Source organism: Capricornis sumatraensis, chromosome 2, assembly GCF_032405125.1.
Source record: "Capricornis sumatraensis isolate serow.1 chromosome 2, serow.2, whole genome shotgun sequence".
Taxonomy (NCBI): Eukaryota; Metazoa; Chordata; class Mammalia; order Artiodactyla; family Bovidae; genus Capricornis; species Capricornis sumatraensis.
In genome coordinates, this window is record NC_091070.1 from 134,465,715 (window position 1) to 134,492,063 (window position 26,349).

The window sequence follows — 26,349 nt, forward strand, 5'->3', positions numbered from 1 at the left end:
CGAACCTCAGGCTAGAAGCCTAGACGTAGCGGGAGGGCTCTGGGTAGTTCGGAGAGTTCCAACCAGGTAGGAGCGCAAAATGTTGTAAGACAGGACCAGGTGAGACAGACACAGCTCTGGTCACGTCATTTGCATGTTGAAGTCTCTCTGATGGTTCCCCACTATCTGCTGGGGTTTTCTTGGTGGCTCTCTGGGTAAAGAATCCACCTGCAATGCAGGAGATGTGGGAGATGAGGGTTCGATCCCTGGATCAGGAAGATCCTCTGGAAGAGGGCATGGCAGCCCACTCCAGTATTCTAGCCTGAAAAATTCCATGGACAGAGAAGCCTGGCGGGCTACAGTCCATGGAGTCGCAAAGAGCTGGACACGACTGAGCAACTGAGCAGCAGCACCGTCTGCTGGAAAATCTGTTTCCAGCCCATGTTCTGAACATCCGAACTACTCTTCCAAAGCATCATGACCTTACAGTCTGGTCTTTGCCCAGGCTGTTTCCTCTGCCTGGAATTCCCTTGCACCTATTCACTTTCTGGTGAACACATACTTATTTCTTAAAACCCAGTACGAATATCACCTGCTCTTTAAGCTTTTCCTGACTGCCTCTGGCAGAGCTAGTCGTGGTCCCTGGGCTCTCACAGCTCTTGTCAACAGCCTCATGACAGGCTTATGTGTCTGTCTTTCTTTTCACACTCTGTGCTTCTTAGGGGTGGAGCACATCTCCTGTTCATCTTTGTGTGAGCAGTGCTTGGCACACGGGAGAGAAGGGAAAAGTGATGGAGGGTGAGAAAGAGACAGACAGTGTCTGACCTGTGTCCTGGAGGTGAGCTGAGCAGGAAGGGCCAGATCAGGGGCTATGACATCCCAGCCCTTTTGTGCTAAGATCCAGTCTTCTAGGACAAGAAGATCCTTAGGATTTAAATTTCTACTTTATAAAACAAGGCTATTTCCAAGCTGGCTTCCTTTCATTCTCTTTTCTCTCTCTCTCTTTCTAAAGTAACTCTTTCCTTTTTGATCTAGGTCAGTCATTACCAGGCTTCCCTGGTGGCCCAGCAGTAAAGAATCTGCCTGCTAACTCAGGAGACTCGGGTTTGATCCCTGGGTTGGGAAGATCCCCTGGAGGAGGGAATGGCAACCCACTCCAGTATTCTTGCCTGGAGAATCCTATGGACAGAGGAGCCTGAAGGGCTACAGTCCATGGGGTCGCAAAGAGATGGACAATATTTAGCAACCGAACAACAAGTCATTACTGAAGTTTTTACAAAAAGGTCTGGGCCATCTGTGAGACCTCAACACACATCATCATTAGGATTTTCACCATTCCCTAAGCCTAAAACTAAGATGTGGGTAAATTTCTAGGCCACCATCAGGGCCAAATCTCAGAAAGAGAGGCAGCCACCTAGGGGAGGATACCATCATCCCAAACTACCAACAGAGCTGGCTCTATGGTGTGTGGGGTTTCTCAGAGGAGTTATAAAGAAACTGTCTGCCAGTGCAGGAGACACAAAAGGTACGGGTTCGACCCCTAGGTGGGGAAGATGCCCTGGAGTAGGAAGTGGCAACCCACTCCAGTATTCTTGCCTGGAGAATCCCATGGACGGAGGAGCACAGCAGGCTGCAGTCTATCGGGTCGCAAAGAGTCGGACGTGACTGACATGCACACACACGGGGTAGGACTGTCTTACAGGCAAGGATTTTGGATGGAAACCGAAACTGGTTTGTATTTGTTTGTATATTAAGATTGTATCTATTTGCTGTTCTTGTTCTATTTTTAAAAACTATGAGACATTGCTTATATAATGTACAAAAGTGGAAAGGATAGTGTCATGAACCCCTAGGTACCTATCACCCAGCTTTAGCAATTATCAACACATGGCCACTCCTGCTTCCTCTGTATCCCGACTCTCTCTCCTCCCCCTCCCACCTCTAGTTACTCTGAAGTACAGTAGTGGATCCACATCTGACATTAATAAGCCCCCCAGGAAAGCAGCCGAGAGAGCCAAAGCTGGGCCTTTGTGTGAGTGGTTCCTGGGCATCCCTGCTTCCAGCCTGCAGCATGGAGGTGCACTCTTGCCAGTGGAAATGACCAGATGCCCAGTGCTCATCTGGGGATAAACAGGCACCTTCACCATTGAATGCCTGTGTTCCTTGAATTTAAAGGTGCTCTTGCAGGATTTTAGGGATCATGGTGCCTGATTTCAACAAGATCCTGATCATACTGTTCAGAGGATGAGCCCACAGCCAGATCTCAGAAAGCACAGTGTCCTTTCCAGACGTCAGGATGTGACTGCAAGAGGAGAGGTGGGAAATGGGCTTTCCTCACTGAAGTCAAGGCTCGAACCTGCTTCTGGGTGCCCTCTCTGAAACAGAGCGGCAGCTTCCTGCCGTTTCCTAGGCACACAGCTGAGTCACTTCCTGACGCACGGAGCAAGGTGTTCCACGGCTTTTGACTCAGCGGCATGAAGATGCTTTTTGAATCGACAAGCAGCTGATGAGCCCTAGCCTGGACTGGTGCAAAACAGAAGCGCGTGCCCTTGCTTCAGCACAGATGGGCCCATAGACACCAGATGGTACGGAGGCACTGGGTTCCCGATGCCCAAGAACAGTGTCACCTTCACGATGGACGAGAAGAAATACTAGCTAACGCTCACCACACCGTCTCTGCACCCCAGGACAGACCTACATGCTCTCCTGGCGGTGCTATGAGCAAGCTGCCATGGATCCCCCTATCTTGCAGCTGAGGAAACTGAGGCCCCAAGCAGACAAAGAACTAGTCTTCCCATGACTGACAGATAAGCTGGGCTTGGAACCAGACTGTCCAACTCCAGAGCCTACCCCTGGGAGCAAGGCTGCCTTTCCATCCCGCTCAGAAGCCTGACTCTGACTGTGGGATCACAAAGTTCCTCCACAAACCGCTATGCCTGAGCCTTTGCAGGGAACCCACTTCTCTTCTCTAGGGGTTACCATACACCCTTGACCCTGAGGCCCGTCCTCATCAGGCAGAACCGTTCACTGGTCTCCTCCAGAGGCCACAGAGCGGGTGTCTGAAGCTCCTGCCCGGCTCAGGTTGTGCCGGGCTGCAGCCCTGAAAGCTGGTGTGGCTTCTGTCACGGCTGGTTAATAGTAAACGGGTCAGGTGGCTCGAAACTGAAAAAGACAGAGAGGTATTCCCCCCTTTATTCCAGACACTCAATTCTTCTTCCCTAGATGCAACCATGGTACCAGTCTCTTGCCTAACCTTCCAGTGATATTTCATATGTATATCAATGATGTATATTGAGTTGGCCAAAAAGTTCATTCAGGTTTTTTTGATAAAGACGTTATGGAAAAAGCCAAATGAACTTTTGTCTAACTATTAAGGGGCTTTCTTGGTGGGTCAGCAGTAAAGAATCCACCAGCAATGCAGGAGACTCAGGTTCAGTCCCTGGGTTGGGAAGATCCTCTGGAGAAGGAAATGGCAGCCCACTGTAGTATTCTTGCCTGGAGAATCCATGGACAGAGGAGCCTGGGAGGTTACAGTCCCAAAGTGTCAGACACAACTTAGAGACTACACTACCACCACCATAAATATTATACACACACACACATCACACACACACACATATCACACACACACACATCACACACAAACATCACACACACACACCACACACACACACATCACACACACCACACACACACACATCACACACATACATCACACACACACCACACACACATCACACACACATCACACACACACATCACACACACATCACACACACACAATCACACACACATCACACACACATCACACATACACAATCACACACACATCACACACACACATACACATCACACACACAATCACACACACACCACACACACATCACACACATACACACACACACATCAAATACACACATCACACACACACAATCACACACACATCACACACATCATACACACACAATCATACACATCACACACACATCACACACACACACCACACACACATCACACACACACATCACACACACACACTCATCACACACACACTCATCACACACACACTCATCACACACACACTCATCACACACACACATATCACACACACACATGTGTATATTTATTGTTTTTCTCCCCATATTTTCCCTACTGTCCACTGGAGATGTCACCTCAAATTTCAACACTCTCCTATCCTGCAAAGTTGGGAATCCACAGGGTTCCAGGGCTCCTGACAAGCTGTCCCATCTACCCCTGCCCACTCACACCCTCATCTCCACAGTCAGACTGAGAGACCACCAGGCCAGGTTCTTGGTCCCAGGGTCCAGTTTAGCTCGGCTGCTGCAAGATGCCCATGACTCCTGGGTCATTCTTCACAGAGAGTTCAACCCCAGGATGGCCAGGTCTGAGCCTGCTCTGACTAGAGCCTCCATGCCCCCCTCCAACTGCCTGCACCCTACCACTGGGCCCTGTCATCAGCACAGTCCCCCACTGCTGCAGCCCATCTCTGGATGTTCTCTTCACCTTCTTGCTGTGACTCAGCAGCTCACCATCCTGGCTGCACAGTAGAATCATGTGGGGAGCTCTGACAATCTGCTTCCATCTGGACCCCACCCCCAGCGATCCTGATCAATGAGTCTGCTTGCTGGATTCTGGTTAGTCAGGGTGGGCCTGAGCACTGGTAGCTTTTCCTGGTTCTTGCAGCTCCCAGGGGAGCCTGATATGCAGGGAAGGGCTGAGCAAATGACCCTAAGGCCGAGGTGGCCCCGGCAGCCTCTCAGGTGAAGGCTGTCTTCTGGCACATGTGGGACCACTGGGCCTGGGTGGACAGGGTGCTGCCCGCTCTCCAGTCCACTCCCCCACATTCCCCTGGGCACTGCCTCGCCTCCCAGCACTACTGCTGCCGTCATCTGAGTGACAAGAATCGCCGTCTGAGTGAGTTCCGTATCTCCATCAATGTCCCCTCCAACAATCTGCCCCTGGCTCCCTTTTCCTTCTCCCTTCTGAGACAGGAGGGAAGGGGGCAGGGCACAGCCATTAACAGAATGACAGGGCTGTTGAGGATACGAAGAAAACTGGTTAGAGCCGGTTAGAGCAAGACGCCAGGAGATTCCACTTTCGGTGGACCTTGAACCTCCTTATACGCCCACTGTAATGTATTAGCTACATGACGTATATCCACAGACACCAGGACAGTTCCCAGATAGCACAAAAGACCAAAAAGTGGATGATGGCCTAATTTCTGGAAATCCCCACCCTCTTCCCCAAAACAGTTGCCTATGAGATTACCCAGCCCATAAAAACTAACCACCCTATATTTGGGGGCCACTTGAACTTTCCATTCCCTAGACTGCATTCTACCTTTGTGTATCTTAATAAACCTGCTTTCACTTATTCATTCATGGCTCATTCTTGAATCCTTCCTGAGGGAAGCCAAGAACCCTAACTTGGTAGCCCATCAGAGGGACTCACCTGAGATCTAGAACATAACCATCCTCTCGCACCCCATTTTCCTGCAACCTCCCCCCACTCTTGTCCTTCCCCCCACTTCTACAGTCACACCACGGCCTTTGTCATGACTAGGAGCTGTGCTCCTAGCAAATCTTAATTTTAAAGATCCCATCTTCCAAAACACCCAACTTTCCAGCTCACCTCTAGTATCTAGACTCTACAACATTTTCCAGCCTTGCTGGGAACTCCAGCCCTTTGGCCTCCCTCCATTTCACTGCCCCTCACCCTGTTTGGATCCTAACTTCCCTTCATCACTGGCTTAGTCAATGTCCATCCTTTTCATACTCCTTCCTCACACTCTCATCTGCCCAGCCATCTCTCCATTGTCACCTTGATAAGCTCCTGCCCCGGGTGATGTCCAGCCTCCCTCTACTCTGGGCTGTCCCCAAGCAGCAGTGCTGGACACAATGTAAACCTTGGGCCCTGACACATGGGACCTTGGACTGATTATTCACCTCTCTGTGCTTCAGTTTCTCCAGCTGGAAAACGGGGATAACAATAACACTTCGGGACCTTGCTAGCAGTCCAGTGGTTAAAACTCCACACTGCCGGTGTGGGGGGAGTGGGGTTGATACCTGGTCAGGGAACTCAGATCCCACATGCTGTGTCATGAGGCAAAAAGATTTTTTAAAAAATCTTTTTCACAATAAAACTTCTAGAATCATTATGAATTTAAATGATTTAATATACATAAGATGCCTCACATAGTAAATACTGGCTGCTGGAAAACATGATTGGTTTAACTGGTTCACTGTAGGAGCAGCCTGCCTTCAGAGCTGGTAAAATGTGAATAGCTGTCCACCATGGAACTGGAACCACACTTGCTGTCTTCACCGCGGTGTTCGACCCTTAACCTCCATCGTCCCCCACCCACCCTGCGTGAACACACTCCCCCTCTTGTGTGCAATTATGTCACACTCACCCCTCCTTAGGCCTCCAACCCCATGCCCCGCCACCGTCTCTACTCTCAGCTGATGACCTTGCTGCCCACTTCACATCGAAAAATGACCCAATGAAAAGAGAGTTCCCACACTGAGAAGCTTCTGGCCAGCGCTTCTCAGTTGATAGCTTTTTGTGCTGGCCGGCCCGTCGCTCCTGCTTCTGGGGGTCAATGTCTGCTCTGAGCTAAGACCAACTCCTCCACCCGGGCGCTGGGTCCCATCTCTCCTGCTTATTCAAGGATTTTGTTCCCTCTTCTCCCATAGCATCAATTTCACCCCTCCTTTTTTTATTTTCAAAAAAGTGTATAATACAATGGTTTTTAGTGTATCACAAGACTGCACAACCATTCCCACAATCAATTTGAGAACATCATCACTCCGAAAAGCAAGCCCATACCCATTAACCACTGCTCCCCATTTCCCCCACAACCTCCCAGAAGCCCAGTCCTAAGTGACCACTTGTCTGTTTTCGGTCTCTACAGAGTCCCCTATTCTGGACATTTTATACAAACAGATTCACATAATAAGTGGTCTTTTGCGACTGGCTTCTTTCCCTCAGCATAATGTCTTCAAGGATGAAATCATCCATGTTGTGGCACAGACTTCACTCCTTTGCATGGCCAGCCAATATTCCACTGTATGAACATACTACCTTTTATTTTTCCATTCATCAGTTGATGGACATTTGGGTGGTGTCTACTTCTGGCTATTATGAATAATGCTGCTAGGAACACTTGTGCACAAGTTTTTGAACATATGTTTTCAGTTCTCTTGGATATGTGCCTAGGAGTGGAATTGCTGGGTCACATGCTAGCTCTGTCTAACCTTCTGAGGAACTGCCAGACTGTTTTCCAAAGCGGCCACACTATTTTACATTCCCACTAGTAATATATGAGGGGTTATTTTTATCATCAGAATTCATAACATTCTGAAATAACACCTTTGATCTCACAGTTCTCTTCTGGTTACCACCGCATTTTCCATTCCTCTGCTCCCCTTACAGCAAAACTCCTGAAAATAAATGGTCTTTATTACTTGTCTCCAGTTCCTCCCCTCCTATTTTCCCTTGAACCCACTGCTACTAGACTTTGCCCCCAACACGCCACCAAAACAGCTCTTTTCAAAGCACTAGCAATCCTGCTACGGCCAAATGCCTTGGCCCTTTCCCAGTCCTCATCATCTGACCTTTCAGCAGCTTTGGACTTGACCCTCCTTCTTAAAGCACTTTCTCCATTTGGATGGAATTCTCTCCATTTCTCTCTCTCTGTGTCTCTATCTCCCTCTCTTCTCCGTCTCCCTCACTGACTATCTCTCCCCTAGCCTCTACAAGCTGGGACCCCACTGTTCAGTGTTCAGTCCTTTTCTCTGTGTTAACTCTCTAAGTGACTACAACCAGTCACAGCTTTAAACTCTCTAACTCCCAAATTTATACTTCTGCCATGTTCCAAAGTACTCTCATAGTTCCCCATCAAACCTGCTCTCCCCACCGTCTTCCCTCATCTCTGTAACTGTCAACCCCACCCTTCTAGTTGGTCAGACAAAAGGCTCTGCAGTTCCTTGTCATCCCTCTCTCTCACACCTCACATCCAATCCAGCAGCAAACACTGCCGACTCTACTTTCTAACTATATCCTCAATCTGACTACTTCTCATCACTTCCACTGATGTCACCTGGGCTCCCTCCATAGTCACCTCCCACCTGGATGAATTCTGGCACCTGGATGGAGCCTTCTAGCAGGTCTTCCTATTTTACCATTGCCCCCTCAGACGTCTGTGGCGACCAGAGTGACTCTAGGAAGATGGAAGTCAGATCATGTCACTACTCTGCTCGGAAATTTCCAACAGGCCCCACGACACCCTGAGTAAACGGCAGAGTCTGCACCTGGCCTGGCTCCTCACTGCCCTCTTGACTGCAGGTCCTCTCTCTCTCCCCTCCCACTCCAGCCACAGCAGCCTCCTTGAGAATGCCAGACTTGTCCAATCTCAAGGGCTTTTCATTCATTGTTTTATTTTGGAATGGAACATGCTCCTTGCAAATATCTACGTGCTCTGGTCCCTCGCCTCCATCAGGTCTTCACTCAAATGTCACTTTCTCAGGGAGGCCCTCCTTGAGCACACTAGCTACGCAGCCCTCTCCCCAGTGCCCTGAATCTCTCTTTCTCTGCTTTTTCTTTTCCTCCTTAGCAACATCATCCAACAACTCCTTTATCTTATCTTAGTTGTCTCCCTTCACTAAAATATAAGCTACTTCAGGGCCAGAAAGTTTATCTGCTTTGTTCACTGCGGGATCCCGGGACCCACAACAGTGCCCAGAACATAATAGGAATTCAGTGAACAGCTGTACTTTTGATAAACATTCCCTGGAATTTTTGGTGGTTAGATAATCTATTCTAATCCATTGTATATTGGGCAACTCACATCATTTAATGTACGGTACCCCATACTGACTTGGGTTTATAACTGGATGGAGAGAAGCAGCCCAAAGAGTTCAAGAAGTTTATTAGCTACTAACATAAGGGACTGTCCCATCAAAGGTGCTAGTGGGTCATCAAGGTATCCTGGCCACACTGCATTCATCACACCCAGTAACAGCTTGAAAACACGGACTGAAAGTCCAGGTCCTCTAGCTTGGATTATTTCTCATGTTGGAAGACTGTATAGGAGGGGGCATCTTCCTGATTATTCAGTACACCCATGGAGGGCCTATGCTTTGTTAAGGTTGATTCTGAGATGCCCTGGCCAGAAATCTTGGACGCTCCCACCACTGCCAAATGGTGATGTCATTTACACTGTGGTCCATCTGAATGAAGCAGTGCACAGGTGGGGCGCCCGTGTGCAGCCACCCTGGCTTTCTACAGCACTCTCCTAGAGTAAGGACTTGAAATGCCTCCCAGTTCCCCATATCTCACCAGGCCCATGCTGAAACAGCCCCAGATGTGCAACAGCAGTTTGCCACGTACAGACAGACATTTGTCTCTGAGCGTGGATCCACACTTTTTGCAGATGGTTGGAAAGTTTTATAATAAATAGGAACTTCACCCCAGCTATCACCACTGAGCCTCACTTGCCTAAAACAAATGATGGCACAGACTTTGAAGGAGATCCTTGATCCTTTGACCTCTGAGGCCCTCAAGCCTCCCCTTCCCTGCTCAATTCATCCCTCCAGGGTCAAAGGTAGGAGCTTCCTGCTCAAGGTCTCAAGATGAGCCAGCCCCCGCCCCAGGTTCTGTGCATACTTGAAACTCACAAGAGCTAGATGGACCAGGTCCCACACCTGCTGGTTCTTGACCTGGTTCCTCTTGAGCCTTTCAGATTTGATTTCTTTAAGCTTCGCCTCATGAAGACTCTGGGGCTCTGCAAATGCTAAAGTGGGACCACACTGTTCTCTGAGTATCCAAGAAAAGGTGTGGGGAAGGAGCACTCCTATTATTCAAAGTGCACATCAACTTCTTGCATCCATCTGATTGGCAAAAATCAGATGTACACTGCAACTGGCAAAAATTGCAGTGTAACAAACGTGGAGCAAGTAGGACTCCCATAAACAACTGGTGGGAGTGATAATAGATGCAACCACTTTGGACAGTGATTCAGCCAACATCTAGTGAAACTGAAGACACACATACCCTCTGAGACATCAATTCTATTGCAAAACATATACACCCTAGAGAAATGTGTATTCATGAACATCCGTGTCATATGTTTATTAGCATTAGTAGCAATGGTGAGGATTGAAAACAACTTAAATGACCATCAACTAGAGGATGAATAAGTAAATTCATCCTCTAGCTTGACCATCAACTGGTCATGTAATGAATAAATTCATTACAGTGGAATACAATACAGTCATGAAAATGGATGCACTAGAGTTACATGTATCAATACAGCTAAAAGCTCAAAAAAGAGTATTTAGCAAAAATAACAGCAAGTTGCAGAAGGTTGTATATAATGCATTTATATAAAAATTTAAAGTATGTACATATGTTATATTATTTAAGGATACACATATATTTATTATAAAAATTTTAAAATGAATTAGTAGAATAAACCCCAAATTCAAGATAGTAGTTATTTTAGGAAAAGGGAAATCAATGGGAAGAGAATGGATACTTGCTATTGTTGCTGTATAGCTGCTAAGTTGTGTCTGACACTTTTGCAATCCCATGGACAGCTGCCCACCAGGGGGCTTCCCAGGCAAGAATACTGGAGTGGGTTGCTATTTCCTTCTCCAGGGGCACTTTTATGGCATCTGTAATATTTCATTTCTTAAGAACGTTGATTATATTACTATATGTGAGTTTATATGTCTGAGATGTTTCACTTAAAAAGATGTGTTAAAGAGTGCTAAATCAGTGAATCAGAAGGGAACAGTATGGTGTGTATTGGGCCTGGTAGCTAATCTTATGAATCGGTTCCACTGGCTTCTGGAGTTAAGTCCCAGGCTCTCCTAACACCACTCAGGGGCCCATTAGATTTGTGTGAATCTCCACATTTATGATCATCTCTAGAGTATATAATTTTCTCATAAAATTCAACGAAGTATAATGGAAAGTCTCAAGTGAACACAGTAGATTGATCATGATTCTAGAAATACAGTTGAGTTCATTCATAAAAACCACTGACTTTCTTCTTACGGCTGTTTCCCCCCAAAGAAAACATTTGCAATTTTCTCTTCTTTGTCAGACATCACATGTTCACAACAACATACCCCAGCCAGGTGGCTCCAGAGTCACATTCATGCCTCAGGAGATTCACTAAGTGCTTCATAGAGCAGACCTCTGTGCTCATCCACACAGAAATCCCAGATGTTACATCCAAGAATGCCGAGGGCCAATCATCCTTGTCTGATGAATATGGAAGGGTGTGTGTCCTGCGCCTTGTTACCCACCCCTAAGCATCAGCTGTTTGTAGCTGCAGAGCTGGGGAACAGGGAGGGAATGGGGCTTTCAAACTCCACCAGATCTGGATTCTTCTCCTTGTGTCATGAGTCTGGACCTTCTGTGTAATCATTAATGTGTGTGTGCGTTTACTCAAACACATGTGTGAAACAGCACTATTAAGGGACAAGGTCAAGACACAGGACTGGACAAGGTCCAGTCTGCAGGCATAGGGCCAGAACCCTGCCAGGCTGGACCGAAGCTTCACCAGGCCCCTGATATTGCTACTGATCAGCTGGCATTAGGAACTGAACTTTCTAGCCTGCCCACTAGGGCGACTAATGTACTTCTTGCCTAGGGTTACCTTGAAGGGCACGCCAATGTGCATTTGAAATTCTCTTATTCCTCAGTGGACTGGTGCATGCCAGCTGTGCCTAGCGGTCTGAAGAGCAACAGAGAGACAGGGCCACCTGGTGGGCAGAGACCGTGCTTAGGAAATTGGGTGTCCACTTTCAGGACACTTATGCCCCTGAGGCAGCCCTGGGAGCCATGCCCCAGAATCCTGCTCTTCCCTCACTGGGCTATCGGGAGGATTAAGTGAGAGATGTGGCTGGCTTCGGTAAGGGTAAAATCATGATTCATGCGGTCTTTTACCTTTAATAAAATAGTAACCCCATTCCCCTGATCTGGGTACAAGTTGGGATTCCCAGGGAGCTTCTTTAGGCATCTTCTTGGTTCCTACTGTCACAGATTCACTCAATGAACCCCCACCCCCACCCCTACAGCCTGGCCAAACCTGACTTTCCACTGTGGCCTGAAGCGCGTCCAGTGCCTTTCCGCACTCTTGCGCATATAGCTCCGCTGAAATCTATCTGCACCCCGAGGCCGTTTCAGATGTCACTCCTCCCCGAAGCTTCGGATTTCACCCATACTGATGCGCTGCCTCTCTCCTTGGAACCTGCATGTGGGGCCTGTGCTCCCTTCCCTGGTCCCTCCGTCCAGCCAACACAGAGCCCGCCACCCAGCAGGCCCTCAGCAAGTGTTAAACTGCATGAAACAGATGAGGCCCAGCAGAGCTGTCCGTGTTCCCCAGGAGCCTGTGACCCTTACCTTGGGAGTGAACATGTGTAGGATGCCATCGATGGCTCCCCGCAGCAGCAGCCCCCGGACCAGGAAGCAGGCCAGCACCACGTAGGGGAAGAGGGAGCTGAAGTACATCACCTGCAGAGAGAACAAGGACCCACTGTGGGGCCCAGCCCCTCCTGCAGCTGGCACCCCCCTCCCTGCTCCCAGCTAGGGTGCACGGGCCACCTCTGATGGCAGTAGAAAGCAGAGCCCCAGGACCCCCGGGCACGCTGCCAAACCCACCGCACGTCTGGCACTGAGCCACGGCAGAAGCAGGCACACAGACAGGCTGGAGTCAGTGTGGCTGTGCCTGAGGCTTGTTTTCTCCTTCAAGGGTTGGTGGGGCTGGGCCCGCAGCCTCCCCACCCCCAAGGGCTGCCACTGGGGCGAGGAACCCTTTGCTCTTCCCTCTTCATTTTTTTTATGTCTTCATGCCGGCTTTTCTGTCCCTGACTCCAGGGGACTCCCTAAGGATCTCCCCTGTCCTTGGAGTTCCTTTGACAGAAAGCATCCAGGAGGGTACAGGCACAGCTCCCAAACAAAAGCATCAGAATAAGGTCCTGCCTCTTGTGATTATAAAGTATATATTATTTTCTAGCACATGCATTTCTTGAATATTTCTATATCCCCATGTGCCTGGCACAGAGCCACCCACAAAGGAGATGCTTACAAATAGTTTACTGTGCTGAAACAAACCAAGAGGGCTGTTTGGGGAGGATGGCGTAAAGGTTAAAAGCATGCATGTCCAGAGTTAGACCACCTGAGCTCTGATCCCAGCTCTACCATTTTCCAACCATGTGACCTTGAGCTATTCACTTAACCTCGGGGTGCCTCCTTTTCTTCATCTAGAAAATGGGTATAATGATTCCGAAGGTTGTTGTGGTCCAAATGCAAACTCATGAATGTGGCGGTGCGTGATCCATGACGTGAAGTGCTAGCTACTAGTCTGGCCTTTGCAGAGAGAAGAGGCGGTGGCTGAGATCACACCACCTTTCTAGGGCTTAGCTTCCCTGCTCATCAAATCCACCAAAGAACCTGGAGCCTCAGACAGACAAACAAGCTTCTGGTTTGAGCCCTGGGGTTGACTTGCTGGCTGTTTGACCATGGGTGAGATGGGTAGATTGAGCTATAGGATTTCTAACATCTTTTCCAGCCCTGGCAGTCCATGAATATTGATACATGACAAAGAAGAAAGGGTCCTTATTTGAAGGGAAAATGACCTGCTGGGAGAAGGTGTGTGGGGTTATGCTGGTCTGCATCCTCAGAGGCTCTCAAAGTCCCCTTCACTCAGAGCACCCACCTATTCACAGAGCCCATTAGTTACATATACAGTGAACTGTTAGTTTTCACCAAAAATTGCTGAGCAGGCTCTTCTAGGATTCTTGCTAGGGAAGCTGAGGGGCAAGTGTCTAGCCAAACATTCTAGTTCAGTACTCCTGTTTTTTTTTTTTAACCTTAAAGTTTGCAGAGCAGCCCTGAGTTATCCGAGCATGGAGGCAGCTGGGGTCACGGCAATGATCTTCCACAAACCCATCCTGGTGGGCTGTCCACAGGGACCAACACTACAGCAGCGACACTCCCATCTCGGACCTTTCACGGCGGCCCAGAGTTCTCCGCCCCTGCCGTCCACACTTTTCTGCAGCACCCTCTCCCCGAGTAAGTGTGGGTGCCCCCTGGCCACTCACCTTCCCCGAGGACTGGATGCCCTTGACGACAGCCATGCCCACGATGCTCCAGGCCACGAGGAGGCACAGAGTCATCTTCCAATTGAGGCCCCCGCTCTCCGAGATGGAGTTGGAGATGTCCAAGGCCTCTCGGTACCAGAAGTAGGTAGTGGCTGAGCTCTTCTCACACTCTGCCTCCACCACTGAAATGGCAGCAAAGGCCGCAGGGGCCCGTGAGACCACCTCCCCGGCTGGAGCCCAATCCAGGGCAGCTGAGCATGGTAGCAGGAAGGGACTGTATTGTTCTGGGTTAGCCAGGGTCTGGCAGATGGACTCCTGGGCCACTGAGGGACCTGGGAGGCTTTAGGACACACTGATCTAACTGAATTCCCGCTCATGCCATTCCCCTGCCCATGTTCATCAATGGAGAGCAGAAAGGATTGGGCAGAACTGGCCACAAGTTCCTTGGGAAAGGTCCTGACCTAGGAGCCAGACCCCTGGGTCCTCATCCTAGATCCTTAGCGAAATCAGTGGTGTGACCGTGGGAGAGTTGTTTCTGAACTTCAGTTTACCCATTTATGAGGAGGCATAAATCACCCAGCCCTTTATAGGACTGGCATGTGAATATAGATTGTTTCCAGACAGAATAGTGCTAGAGTAACACAGGGTAATTAATAATAACTAAACAAAACTCACAATTTCCAGAGTTACTCCTACACTCACTATTTCATTCAACCCCTATAAGAACTCTGTGGGACGGGCTGGCAAGAGATCATCATAAGAGGACATGAGGGGACTTCCACGGTGGTCTAATGGTTAAGACTCCATGCTTCCAATGCAGGGGTAAAGGGTTCAATCCCTGGGTGGGGAAACAGATCCCACATGCTGCATGGCCGAAAGAAAAAGAAAGTGGGAGAGATGAGGATCAGAGAGGGTAGGTGGCTTATCCAAGGTGGCACAGCAAGTCAACGAAATCCCAAAATCTGCAGGCAAGGAATGGAGACTCAGATGTGGAGAATGGATTTGTGGACACAGTGGGCGAAGGAGAGAGTGGGATGAACGGAGAAAGTAGCATCAACAGCCTAAGCCTCCCCTCTTAGGCTCTGTGGATTCCTTCCTAGGACAGAGCTAGCTGGAATCCCCAGGTGGGTTCCTTAGAAGAATCATACTTGCCTGCCACGCTCCCATTCCTGGAGACAGGGCACTCACTCCAGGGCAGTGGGTACTGGAAAGACTGGAAGAAGTAGAAGATGCTCCACCCGATGATCACATTATAGTACAGCCCCACAAAGAGGCAGACCTGCAGACGGGGGTCCACGGGGATCACAGAGGCTGCAGGCAGCTCCGCCCCCTCCCCTCCCCCATGCACAGCCTTGAAGGAGGAAGAGGAGAGATGGGACGGTGGTAGCAGAGGGCCTGCTCCTAATCCTCCACTCATCTGTTATTCGGAATGTTTCAGATATTAAAGTTCTCTCCTTTAAGCAATGAAGTCTTAAAATGTTAATTCTTTTCAGTTTGAAATTCCTCTAAGATGCTTGAAGCACTTCCCCATCATTTCCTGATGACTCAGGATTAGAATTCCAGAACTGCCCTGGGGGGCTATGGAGGCATGCCCAGTTATCGCTGCCACAGTAAATGGCCCCAGACAGCTGTGCTTATTGAGGTCCTGTAGATGCTTCTTATTGGCTTCCCATGTCCTCCATTCTCTCAGGATGCTGCTTTCTCTTTGGTACTGTCAGAAAGAAGCCTGCCTTTAGAAAGACATGACTTCTCATTTTTTGGAACATGATAACCAACCTTGGTAGAACTGTATTTAAAACAAAAGCACATGGATCCTGACTGAGGCTCAAAGGGGTTTCCTTTGAAAGCAATGCTTCTACATGTAGAGATTTTCTGCATCCACTTGGGATGCAGACCCCTGCCTATAGCCAGAGACCCCCTCTCTTTCCAGGGGCCTGGCTATCTGATGTATGTGACACTGCTGGGCAGTGTGAAGGCTGAGAGACCCTGGCTTCATCAATTTTGTCTGAGCCCTGGTATGCATGAGCAGACACTCCTGTAGCATACCTTACATGTGTGGGAAGACAGCGGGAGACATACCCACTGCCTTTACTGGAATGCTTACAGTCCAAGGAGGAGGCCCCACTCACACTCACGCACATATACACACCCAGCCCCAGCAGAGGGTGCTGTATTCGGTCCTGTCAACCTGTGCAGAGGTGATCTCTCCCAGTCTCTGCCTGAGGCAGGTTTGGGCTGGCCCTGTTGCCAGGTCTGACAGATCCTTCCAGAGGCAGATTCCAGTTTTTATCCTGGGTGTGAGCATGGGCACCTGCAGACTTTGCTCTTAAGTGAGGCTCGGTTTCCCCACCTGGAGAGCTAAGCAGGGCTTCACCTGCAGCCCTGTGGATCAGCCTGTAACCCTCATGGAACATTCCCATCCAGGCCAGTGGGGTCTCCCCATCTCCCACTGTTCCAAAGCCACACCCGTCCTGGGTCGGCCACAGACCCCTGAGGCCTTCTTCAGCTCCATTCATGTGCACAGCAAACTGGAAAGGAGACACCATACCCCAAGGCTGCCTTTTCTCACCCAAATAAATACTCTCTAACCCAGGAGAAAGGATGGACCTCCCTCACAGAGTGCTGATGGGCTGGTAAGCAGAGCGGGTATCTGGGATGGTCCACTTGTCCCCAGAGAACTCTGGCTGAGATGTCTCAGGCCTTTCCTCCTTCATAACAGTCTCAAATATTACATCATTCAGGCAGTGGTGCCGACTTCCAGTTTAGGAAGTATGTGGTCCTGAGACACCAGCTGGATGCAATACTCAGGATGAGGGTCTCCCTCCCTGCCCTTCACCCCTCCCAGGACTCTGGGCTGTAAGCCCTGTGCCCCAGAGCAGCCCCTCTGCCTCCCGGCCTGTGCCCGCCACCAGCCCCCAACTTACTATGCAGCTGGAGAAGCCGATGCCGCCCAGGCGGGGGCACACGTAGTGCCATACGCCGATGCTGCCGCGGCGGATCCTCTGGCCCACAGCCAGCTCCAGGAAGAAGAGCGGGATCCCGATGATGATCAGCAGCACCAGGTAGGGCACCAGGTAGGCACCTGAGGAGGAGACAGGGATGTGAGAGGACGTCTGGAGCATGGCAGCCAGGGAAGGGAGGGGTGGCAGCCAGGGAAGGGAGGGGTGGCAGCCAGGGAAGGGAGGGGTGGCAGCCAGGGAAGGGAGGGGTGGCAGCCAGGTCCTACAGCCTCAGCCACATCTCCAAACATCCTCAAACTGTCTCCAGGCCCTGTGCTCCTCCAGGAATGCTCCGGCTTACACATGCAACCTGCCACACACTGGCTGCCCAGACCTCCTTCTCCCCCTTGGCTCCACTGACCCAAAACACTAAGGGAGGAGCCAGATGGATGTCAATGCCTACTATTCACAAGGCTGGATTCAGAGGCAGACAGCCCCACCTCCCTGCGCATTCTGTGGACACCTGTTCACACCCCCTCCCGCCCACAGAGGAGCAGCCCCCACCCACTGGCCCCTCAGAGGCACAGACCCTGGGGCGCCATCCTCCCCAAGTCTGGGGGGACCAGATGCTGACACAGCAGACTGGACAGCTCCAGCGAAGCAGAGCTTGGAAGCTCTCCAGGGACACAGGGTCTGACAAGCATCGCCATTAATCTATAGCTAATTGGGAGGAACGGAAGAGAAATTAGCAGTTTAGGAAAGCATAGCCAGGAGGATCAGAAAGGATAGAATGGATCTCAGTAAAGATTCCAGACAATAAATTTAGCTTGCTGTCCCAGGTCTCACTGCAGACACAATCTCGATTCCAAGTGACAGGGCATTTAGCAGAGGAATTAAAGCTATGTCTGGACACAGACAATTGACCCTGGTGGCGAGCTGTGCCAACAACCCAGTCCTGTGAGCAGTGCTATTGGCACAGCCCTGCCTGTCTGTTAAAGGTGTCTCCAGTGCCCACCATTCCCAGACCAAGCCCTGCAAACTGGGAGCCTCCAGAAGACCCCCCAACCACACTGCTTTGTTCCCCATAATGCAACATCCCAACATGTGTAATAAACCCAGGAGTCAGGCACCTCTGGGGCCCACGACTCGGCACTTGGCAACAGCCCATCGTTAGCTATTCTATCCCAGGGTGTGCACTGGGGCTATCTGGGCCACGGAAGGCACAGACACTATCCCAGGAGAGCTGGTGGGACCCTCGGGTTCACCTGAGCACTATCAGCATGCACACACACATCACACACGATCAACTGAGCACATACATGCTGAGAGAGGGCCGCGGGTCCAATGGAGCTAGTCAGAAAAGGCGCCCAAGGGAACAACCCCCTGCAACTTATATAAGAGCATCTAATTCATGCAACACACACGTGCACACGGCCACATGAACGCACACATTTAGCTTGTCACTAAAGAGCCTCTGCATCATATTATAAAAGGAGAGGGACCTGAAGGACCCCCAGTTCTGTCTTTTAACCCAGCTCTGTCTCGTGGTCTCCAGCTCTGGGAAACAGAAGAGGAGAGGAGTGATCTGAAGGACAGCAGAGGGACACAGGCTCCCTGGTGTTGTATTTCACCCACGAGTCCTCAGGGCAGGGAAGACGTGCAGGGAGACAGGTCTCAAGGGTCAGAGAAGTAGGATGGCATCTTCTGTGGATGCTTTTCTCCTCTTCCCAGGGAACTAGGGAGAGTCTCCAGGTAATTGCTATCCAAAGACAGGTCCTGCTGCAAAGATTTGGCCCCCACCAGCCACCACTCAGGCCGCAGGACTCTGACTGGACTGGAGGCTTCTTCAACACACTGAGGTCTAGCTAACCACAGGGCTCAGGGGACTGCAGGCTGGATGAGCAGCATGCTGCCTGGGTTCACAGGTGCTTTTTCATATCAACCCTTATTAAAGTCATTTGGACATGCACCCTCCTCTACCTTAGAAAATACAAGTGGGGACACAGCAGAATTTACTTTGATGGTTCAGTGGTTTTCGGGGCCTCAGGTCATCAGTCTAAACAGCTGGGAGCACTGTTCAGGGAGTTATAAAATTTAGGAGAACATGGCTACAGAGAGTTAGATTCTGGGATCTCTGAGGCTTCCTGGATCTCTAGCATGTCTCGCTATTAATAGCAAGCCCCAAGGTGGGCTTTGAAAGACCACCTTGATCTCGGCCTGTTGAGATGCATGCTGAGTGGGGGTTGAGATCCAGACCCTGAAGTCAGACCTTCTGGGCCTGAGTCCTGGTTCCACCACTTACTGATTCTGTGACTTTGGGCAAATTGCTTGATCTCTCTGTGCCATTGTTTTCTTATCTATGTAGAGGATGAAAATATTAGGTAGAATCATATGAAATTGCTGATATTCGATCATTTTTTACTTAAAATGCCCAGTTCATATACTTCAACTGTACATCTATTGCACAGGGCTGCCATGAGGATTAAATGAGTGACTTACCCACAGTAAGCACTTGATGACCATTTGCCTACTTCTCACAAAAATTAAGAGAAAAACAAGCAAACTGTGAGGATGAAGAATAAAGAAACTGTCAACATCTGGCGGAGCTAGGCGGAGTTTTGGAGTTTCCATTCAAAATTAAGCAGTTCTCACTGGATCACTCAGGGCTCAAAACCAGAGTTTTGACTCTCAGACCAACCATCTCCTGTGACAATCTGCCTCCTTCCAAAATACATTTAAGATGACTAAAATGTTTAAGACGGCTATAAAAACCAGTAAAATGTAGGAGTTAAAGGTAGAGATAAAGAAGGGTTCCAGGAATTAGAAAGGATGGGAAATGAAGGCAGGAGCATGGAATGGGGAGCTCAGAGTCCTGAGACCTGATCATGCTTTTCTTCGGGGGTTGTTCGTGATGTCTAGTGCCGTGGCAACGGTCTGATGACACTGGGAACTAACAGACTTTGGCAAGAATGCAGCCTGGGGGCAGGGGGGTGGTGGAATGTGTGGCGGGGAGGACTCTGGGATTCAGCACTGAATGCTCGGGCAGACTGATTATCTAAGCCATGAGGGATGCGGTTGGAGGCTGCCAGCCAGAGCCCCTAATGCAACGTGCCCTATGAAGAGTACCCATTTTGGGTACTCTGAGCTTTTAACATCTCACAGCACTTGAGGGAATCACACACTTCCCTTTGTAACGTTGCTTCGGGCTGGCCTTACATCAACTCAGTGACTTGGGCCTGGCCATTGTCATACAGGGGGCTTTCCTGGTAGCTCAGCTGGTAAAGAATCTGTCTGCAATGCAGGAGACTCTGGTTCGATTCTTGGGTCAGGAAGATCCCCTGGAGAAGGGATAGGCTACCCACTCCAGTATTCTTGGGCTTCCCTGGTGGCTCAGACCGTAAAAATTCTCCTGCAATGTGGGAGAACTTGGTTCGATCCCTGGTTTGAGAAGATCCCCTGGAGGAGGGCAGGGCAACCCACTCCAGTGTTCTTACCTGGAGAATCCCCATGGACAGAGGAGCCTGGTGGGTTACAGTCCATGGGGTCACAAAGATTTGGACACGATGGAGCAACTAAGCACAGCACAACTCGGCATGCCATACAGATTGAAAGCTCTGATCGCAGCTATTTACTGGGTGAGTAAAAATAAAGATCTTCAAAGCAAGGAGAGCACAGAGGGAAGAGACTGTGCCCTGGTGGCAAGATGGAAGTTTCTGGCCCTAAGTCAGGTGGGCATTCTCACTCCCTGCCCTTCAACAGAACTGGCAAAGGAGGAGAAGTCTCCAGCCAGGCTCTGCCTTCTGGACCAGGGAAAGCATCCTGGAGGGGAGGGAGGGACTCTGAATAGGGCTGCATCTCTGGGGGAGCCCACATGGCAGATCCATGGGGCAGGGAGGGAAGTGACTGGGCTAAAATGCCTGTAGAGCTGGGGCCACACCTTCAGGCTGGAGCGTGGCAGTCCCAGGGCACAGGGACCCAGGGGCAAGGAAGTTCTTTGCTGGCTCCATCACTTTCCCAGGACCAGAGGTCTGAGCTTGGAATTGTCAAAGCCCATTGGGTATTTTTTTTTTTTTTTTGCTTATTTTTGGTTCATTTCCCCCTGGTTTCAAAGCAAATTGCCTTTGGAACATTCCAGCCTACCTCAGAGGTGCTAAGGGATAAGGCCTGGGGGCTTCTACCCACCCCAGGAGCTAGAATAGTGAGTAGAAATGGTCTGATACCAGGGGCAAGATCCTCTGTGGGGAGTGAATCCCCCTCTGGAGGGGCAGCACGAGGGCCTCTCCAACCTGCGAGGCAGCAGGTGTAGTGATTAAGGGCTCAGGCTCTGGGGCCAAGCTGTCCAGGTTTGAATCCTGACTTTATCACCAGCTGTGTGACCTTGAATAAGTGATCTAACCTCTCTGTGCCTCAAGTAACAGCCTCTAATATGAGTTAACCTACGTGTTACCTCACATAGGTTTTGGGGGACAATACCGTATGAACCATATGAAATTGGTGCTTTGGCTGTTCCAAGATGCAGCTTCATGCATTTCAACCTAATATCCAGGAAGAGCTTATCACAGTGCCTGGCATCTATAAGCATTTAATAGTAATGGCCAACAGCTGCTCACTACTGTGCGTCAGATATGTGCTCGGTCGCTTCAGTCGTGTCCAACTCTCTACAACCCTATAGACTGTAGCCCACCAGGCTCCTCCCGCCATGGGATTCTCCAGGCAAGAATACTGGAGTGAACTGCCATGCCCTCCTCCAGGGGATCCTTCTGATCCAGGGACTGAGCTCACATCCCTTATGTCTTCTGCATTAGCAGGTGGATTCTTTACCACTAGCACCACCTGGGAAGCCCCGTCAGCTATGGCGGTAAGCATTCTATTAATAAATATAAAGCTCATTTAATTGTCCCAACTATCCTGTGAGGCAGGAACCACTATTATTCTCATCTCACAGATGCAGGATAGCGAGGCACAGAGAAATGAAGCAACTTGCACAGGGTCCCAGAGCCAACTGGCTCCCCTGGGACTTGAATCCAGGCTGTCCAGGGCCAGAGCCCACATTCTCTCCTGCAGCCTCTTGAGAGCTGTTAGCCATTCCTGGGGAAGAGTTTCAGTCTCACTCTGGAGTCCTGAGTTCCAGGCTACAAGGGCCTTGGCTCTGCCTCATAAAGGGGTGTTTTTTTTCTCCCCTCAGCCCAGCCCACATGCAGGGCACTCTGGGACAAGCAGGGCTGCCCCTTACCTCCTCCGTTTTTCTGGCACAGGTAAGGGAACCTCCAGATGTTGCCAAGGCCCACAGAGAACCCAATCTGGGCCAGGATGTACTGCAGCTTGCTGTTCCAGGCCGGCCGGTCCTCCGCGTCCAGCTCCTCCTCCGCTGCCTTCTGCTTGCCGCCTGCCTCGCCAGCCACATTCAAAACACTCTGCTTGTAGTCCACGGGCTCCTCCAGGGCCAGCAGGTCGGCCACCGACTCCGTGACGTGCTCATTGCTGTGCTCGCGCTGGGTCACCTTGCTGTTCTTCGGCATTGGGCCCCCTGGGTGGCGCAGCCCTGCTTCCCAGCACGTGGAGAAGGTGGGACTTGGCTGCTGTCAGCTCCTTCTCATCCAGGGACCTCTGAAACCAGAAGAGCAGGAGAGGGTTTGCTGACCACACCAGACAGGTGGGGAGCCCAAGTGGACACGACCCAATCAACTCCCTCTCGCACACTCAGAAGCTGGTCAGTGGCCTTGAACTTCAAGCTTGCCTTCTTCTCCAGTGAGAGCCACTGAGGGCCTCAAGGTCTGCACCCTCAGTTTCCCCATGGGCCTTCTCAGCTGAGCATCATCAGAAATGCAAGCCTGATGGAAAGGGTAACACCATACACCAAACCCAAATAAAGAGTCATCCATTACAACATGGCCATCTTTCACCATCATAGATCCTAGAATGTTCAAGAACATTTGGAGGGCTCCACTGCCTTCCCCTCCTAGGGCAGCACAAGGTGGAGCCAAGTCCTAGCCCTCTTGTGTTCTATGTAGCCAAACCACCTGGTGGGACTCAGGGAAACCAGCACCTGCATTCCAAATGCAGTTGGGGACCAGTGGCATCAACATGCTCGTCAGTAACACAACTCTCAGTCCCACCCCAGACCAATGAATAACGTATTTCTACAGAAACTCCAAGTGATTCAGAGGGACATTCATGTTTGCAAAAAAGAAAAAGAAAAGAAAAGGCTAACGCTCTTACATGGAGGCCCTGGACACCAGCATTCCCCAGGCAAGAGTACTGACCAGGCTCAGCTAAAGATTCTGGCAGCAGAGACCTAGAGATGCTTGCTCAGTGCCAACAAATCCTGGGTCATTGCTCAGCAGTGACATTATCTGAAGGCCACCGCAGCCAAGAGCCAGTTCTCCATCCTTCTGTGACAGTTTTACAGCAGATAATGTCTGCACAAGGCAGGCGGGGGAGGCAGAACTCTCCCCTGCCTCTGCCATTCCCCATCCATCTTTCCTGCTTTCCCTTAAACAAATAGAGCACCAAGGAAACGAGTCCTTTGAAGGATCCCAACACTCTGCTTGTATCAAAGCACCTCCTCATTAAGGGAAGGTTGGAGGATTTAAAATTAAACCACGTACACCCCGGCCAGCAGTTGCCTTGCATCTTTCTAGGGATGTAAATCATCCTGTTCTGTCATTACTCCACGAAGCGAAGGAGCTGCCTCTGGTCCCCCTGCATGCGCCATCTCAACACTCGGGCAAGAGCTCTGTGTACCAGAAGTGTGCACACCTGCCCCTCCTGCTGGCCTTGACCCAGACCTCCTGGCTGACTCCACCCAGCACCTGACCTTTGCAGAGACCTGGCCAGCCAAATCCTATTATACATGTAATGAAGCTAGGAGACCTGGCAGGTGGGGACAGCTGTCCTTCCTTGTCTGCAGGCTAGCCAGCCCTCCCCAGGCCAGGTTTTGGATCACACAAGCAAGTGACACTTTCTTGTCCTCTTCATCCAAGGGGGACAGTGATTCTGCAGTGACTGTCCCCTTCTCCTCTAGGCACAGTCAGGGTCTTGGGACAGAGCCAGACTGCCTGAAAGACCTCAGAATTCCCTATAAGAAACACAGCTCTCGGTTGGGACTCTGCTTCACAGTGGGTCAGCTGAACACTCCATCATGGCCTGGAGGGTGCCCCAAGGTGGGATTGTATGTCTGTGGGCCCTTAAGCCCTCAGCCTCCCCGCAAGCTGCTACAGTGCCTGTGCTACAGAAGCAAATGGTACCCCTAGGAGTTGTGCCGGGGGAGGCCTGTGTTCCTGCCTAGGCTGCCAGGATGAGCCCCTCCCTCTCCGCAGTCATCAGGTTGTGGTCCCCAGGCCCTCAAATGGAGATCAAAACCTAAGGCACACGTGATGGCAGCTTGTCCAACTCGTCCGTCATTCCTCAGCTCCCTTAGGAGTTTTATAAAAAGCTAGCGCTGGGGAGGAGGGTCAGGTAGGTCCTTCCTATGAGCGCAGTCACCAGGGCACCTGAACTCAGAGCCTCCCTGCAGGTACCCAGCCTGCAGCAGTATTAGATCAGAACAATCTGGAATGCATTAGATATGATATACTGTTCATCTTGTCACAACTGGAGAAAACAGGGATTCCTGCAAGTCAGCAGAATTTACCTTGAGGCTGGCCAATTCAACAACACATTTTCCCATAAATAGATTAGTGAGTGGCAGCTCTGGTCACCAGCACAAGAAGAGGGGTGGGGGGATAAGGCACCATTGTAAACTGAGAGGGCTCAAGGACAAAACTGGCACATTCTAATAAATCCAGAGAAGGGTACCCACAACAGCATCACGGAAACCACAGGCATCAGCTCAATATGAGCTTCTTTCTTCTTCCCAAGACATCACTGATGCGCATGAACATCCTGCACCACAGGATGGGGTCTGGGGTCCTCTGGGCCATCAGCAAAGTGCTGCTGCAAACTTGCAAGCTCAGACACTGGGCCAGGCTGCCATCAGGACTGGAACCTTCTGCATCCACGAATCTGCTCGCATTACAGGAGTCCAATGTTCGGAATACTAAAGTTTGAGGGATCCTAGGAACATTCTCATTTTATATATGAGGAAACTGAGGCCCAGAGAGAGAGAAATAATTGCCCAAAGCCACTGGGTCAGACCCAGCAGCGGGGTGGAACACAGGAGGAAGACAGTATCTTCTTTGGGGGCTTTGGAGTCAGAAAGGCCTGGATTGGAGAGCCCATTTCACTCATTCCATTGAGTTGACAAATATTTACTAAGTGCCTTCTTCTGGTGGCTTAGACAACGAAGAATCTACCTGCAATGAGGGAGACCTGAGTTCGATCCCTGGGTTGGAAAGAACCTCTGGAGAAGGGAATGGCTACCCACTCCAGTATTCTTGCCTGGAAAATTCCATGGACAGGGGAGCCTGGTGGGCTACAGTCTATGGGGTCGCAAAGAGCTGGACACAACCGATCAATAACACTTTCATTTTCTCTGTAGCAGGCTCTAAGTGTGAGGGATATGGCAGCAAGCAAAAGAATCCAGAGCTTCCCCTTGTGGAGGTTCTGTTTCTGGCAGACAGGCCAGACACTCAAAGAAATAGACACACAAAATAACCAGTGGTGATTTTCACTACAATGACAAATATCATGGGATGGAGAGTGAGGTCGCCGGCAAGCTGGAGGGCTGCAATGTTAGGATCTGGAAAGGCATCCCTGAGGAGGGGACACTGGGGCAGAGGCACTCAGGAAAGGTACGTCAAGTGCCTGAGTGAGCGAATGAAGTGCCTGTGTGACTTCAAAGCCCCTGCCCTCCACCCCACTCCTCCACCCCCCTCACCTCCACCCCTCTACCCCCTCCCCACCCCCCTGCTCCGCCAACTCTAAAGACACTGGCTGGTGCCCTGAAAGAGGTGGGCAGCCACCTCGCTTGAATTATCCAAGTGTCGGGCCCTTGCTGGGTGAAAAGCTTCTATCTGATGATAGCTCCTGCCTCCCAGGGAGGGCTGTGTGAGGATTCCATGAGCAGATGTACGCAGAGTGCCTGGCACGGGGCTTGGCGCTAGGAAGGACCCCGAGGGTGGAGACCACAATCTGGAATTCTGGTCTTGTTTGTCTTTATTCATTTAAAATGAATTCATTTAAAAATATGTAAGTCCCCCTATTTATATTTCATTACATAAATGCCCTGTTTCTCCTGAGGAAAAACCAAAATGAGTTTGCGGGTGGAGTGGGGTAGAGGGCGGAGAGCGTTGTGAAGCACCACCAGCGCAGAGATGTCCTCTTTCGCTAGCGAGACGTAGCAGCACCCTGAAGCT

The 26,349-nt window shown here is 50.4% G+C and overlaps 1 protein-coding gene across 3 annotated transcripts in view; it reads right to left on the bottom strand.

Annotated features, from left to right (window-relative positions):
* SLC6A17 (solute carrier family 6 member 17) overlaps positions 1-22,572 on the bottom strand; it is a 35,327-nt gene extending 12,755 nt beyond the window's left edge. For 2 of the 3 annotated variants that reach the window (XM_068965285.1, XM_068965284.1), the window contains exons 1-5: positions 22,287-22,572; positions 17,039-17,196; positions 15,267-15,393; positions 14,115-14,296; positions 12,415-12,525 (exon numbers count right to left, since the gene is read on the bottom strand). In XM_068965285.1, the coding sequence (XP_068821386.1) occupies positions 12,415-12,525; positions 14,115-14,296; positions 15,267-15,393; positions 17,039-17,196; positions 22,287-22,572 (864 nt within the window). Of the gene's footprint in view, positions 1-10,122; positions 10,163-12,414; positions 12,526-14,109; positions 14,297-15,266; positions 15,394-17,038; positions 17,197-22,286 lie in introns of those variants that run through there. The other variant, XM_068965286.1, reaches the window with a different exon arrangement.
* Between the last annotated feature and the right edge of the window lie 3,777 nt (positions 22,573-26,349).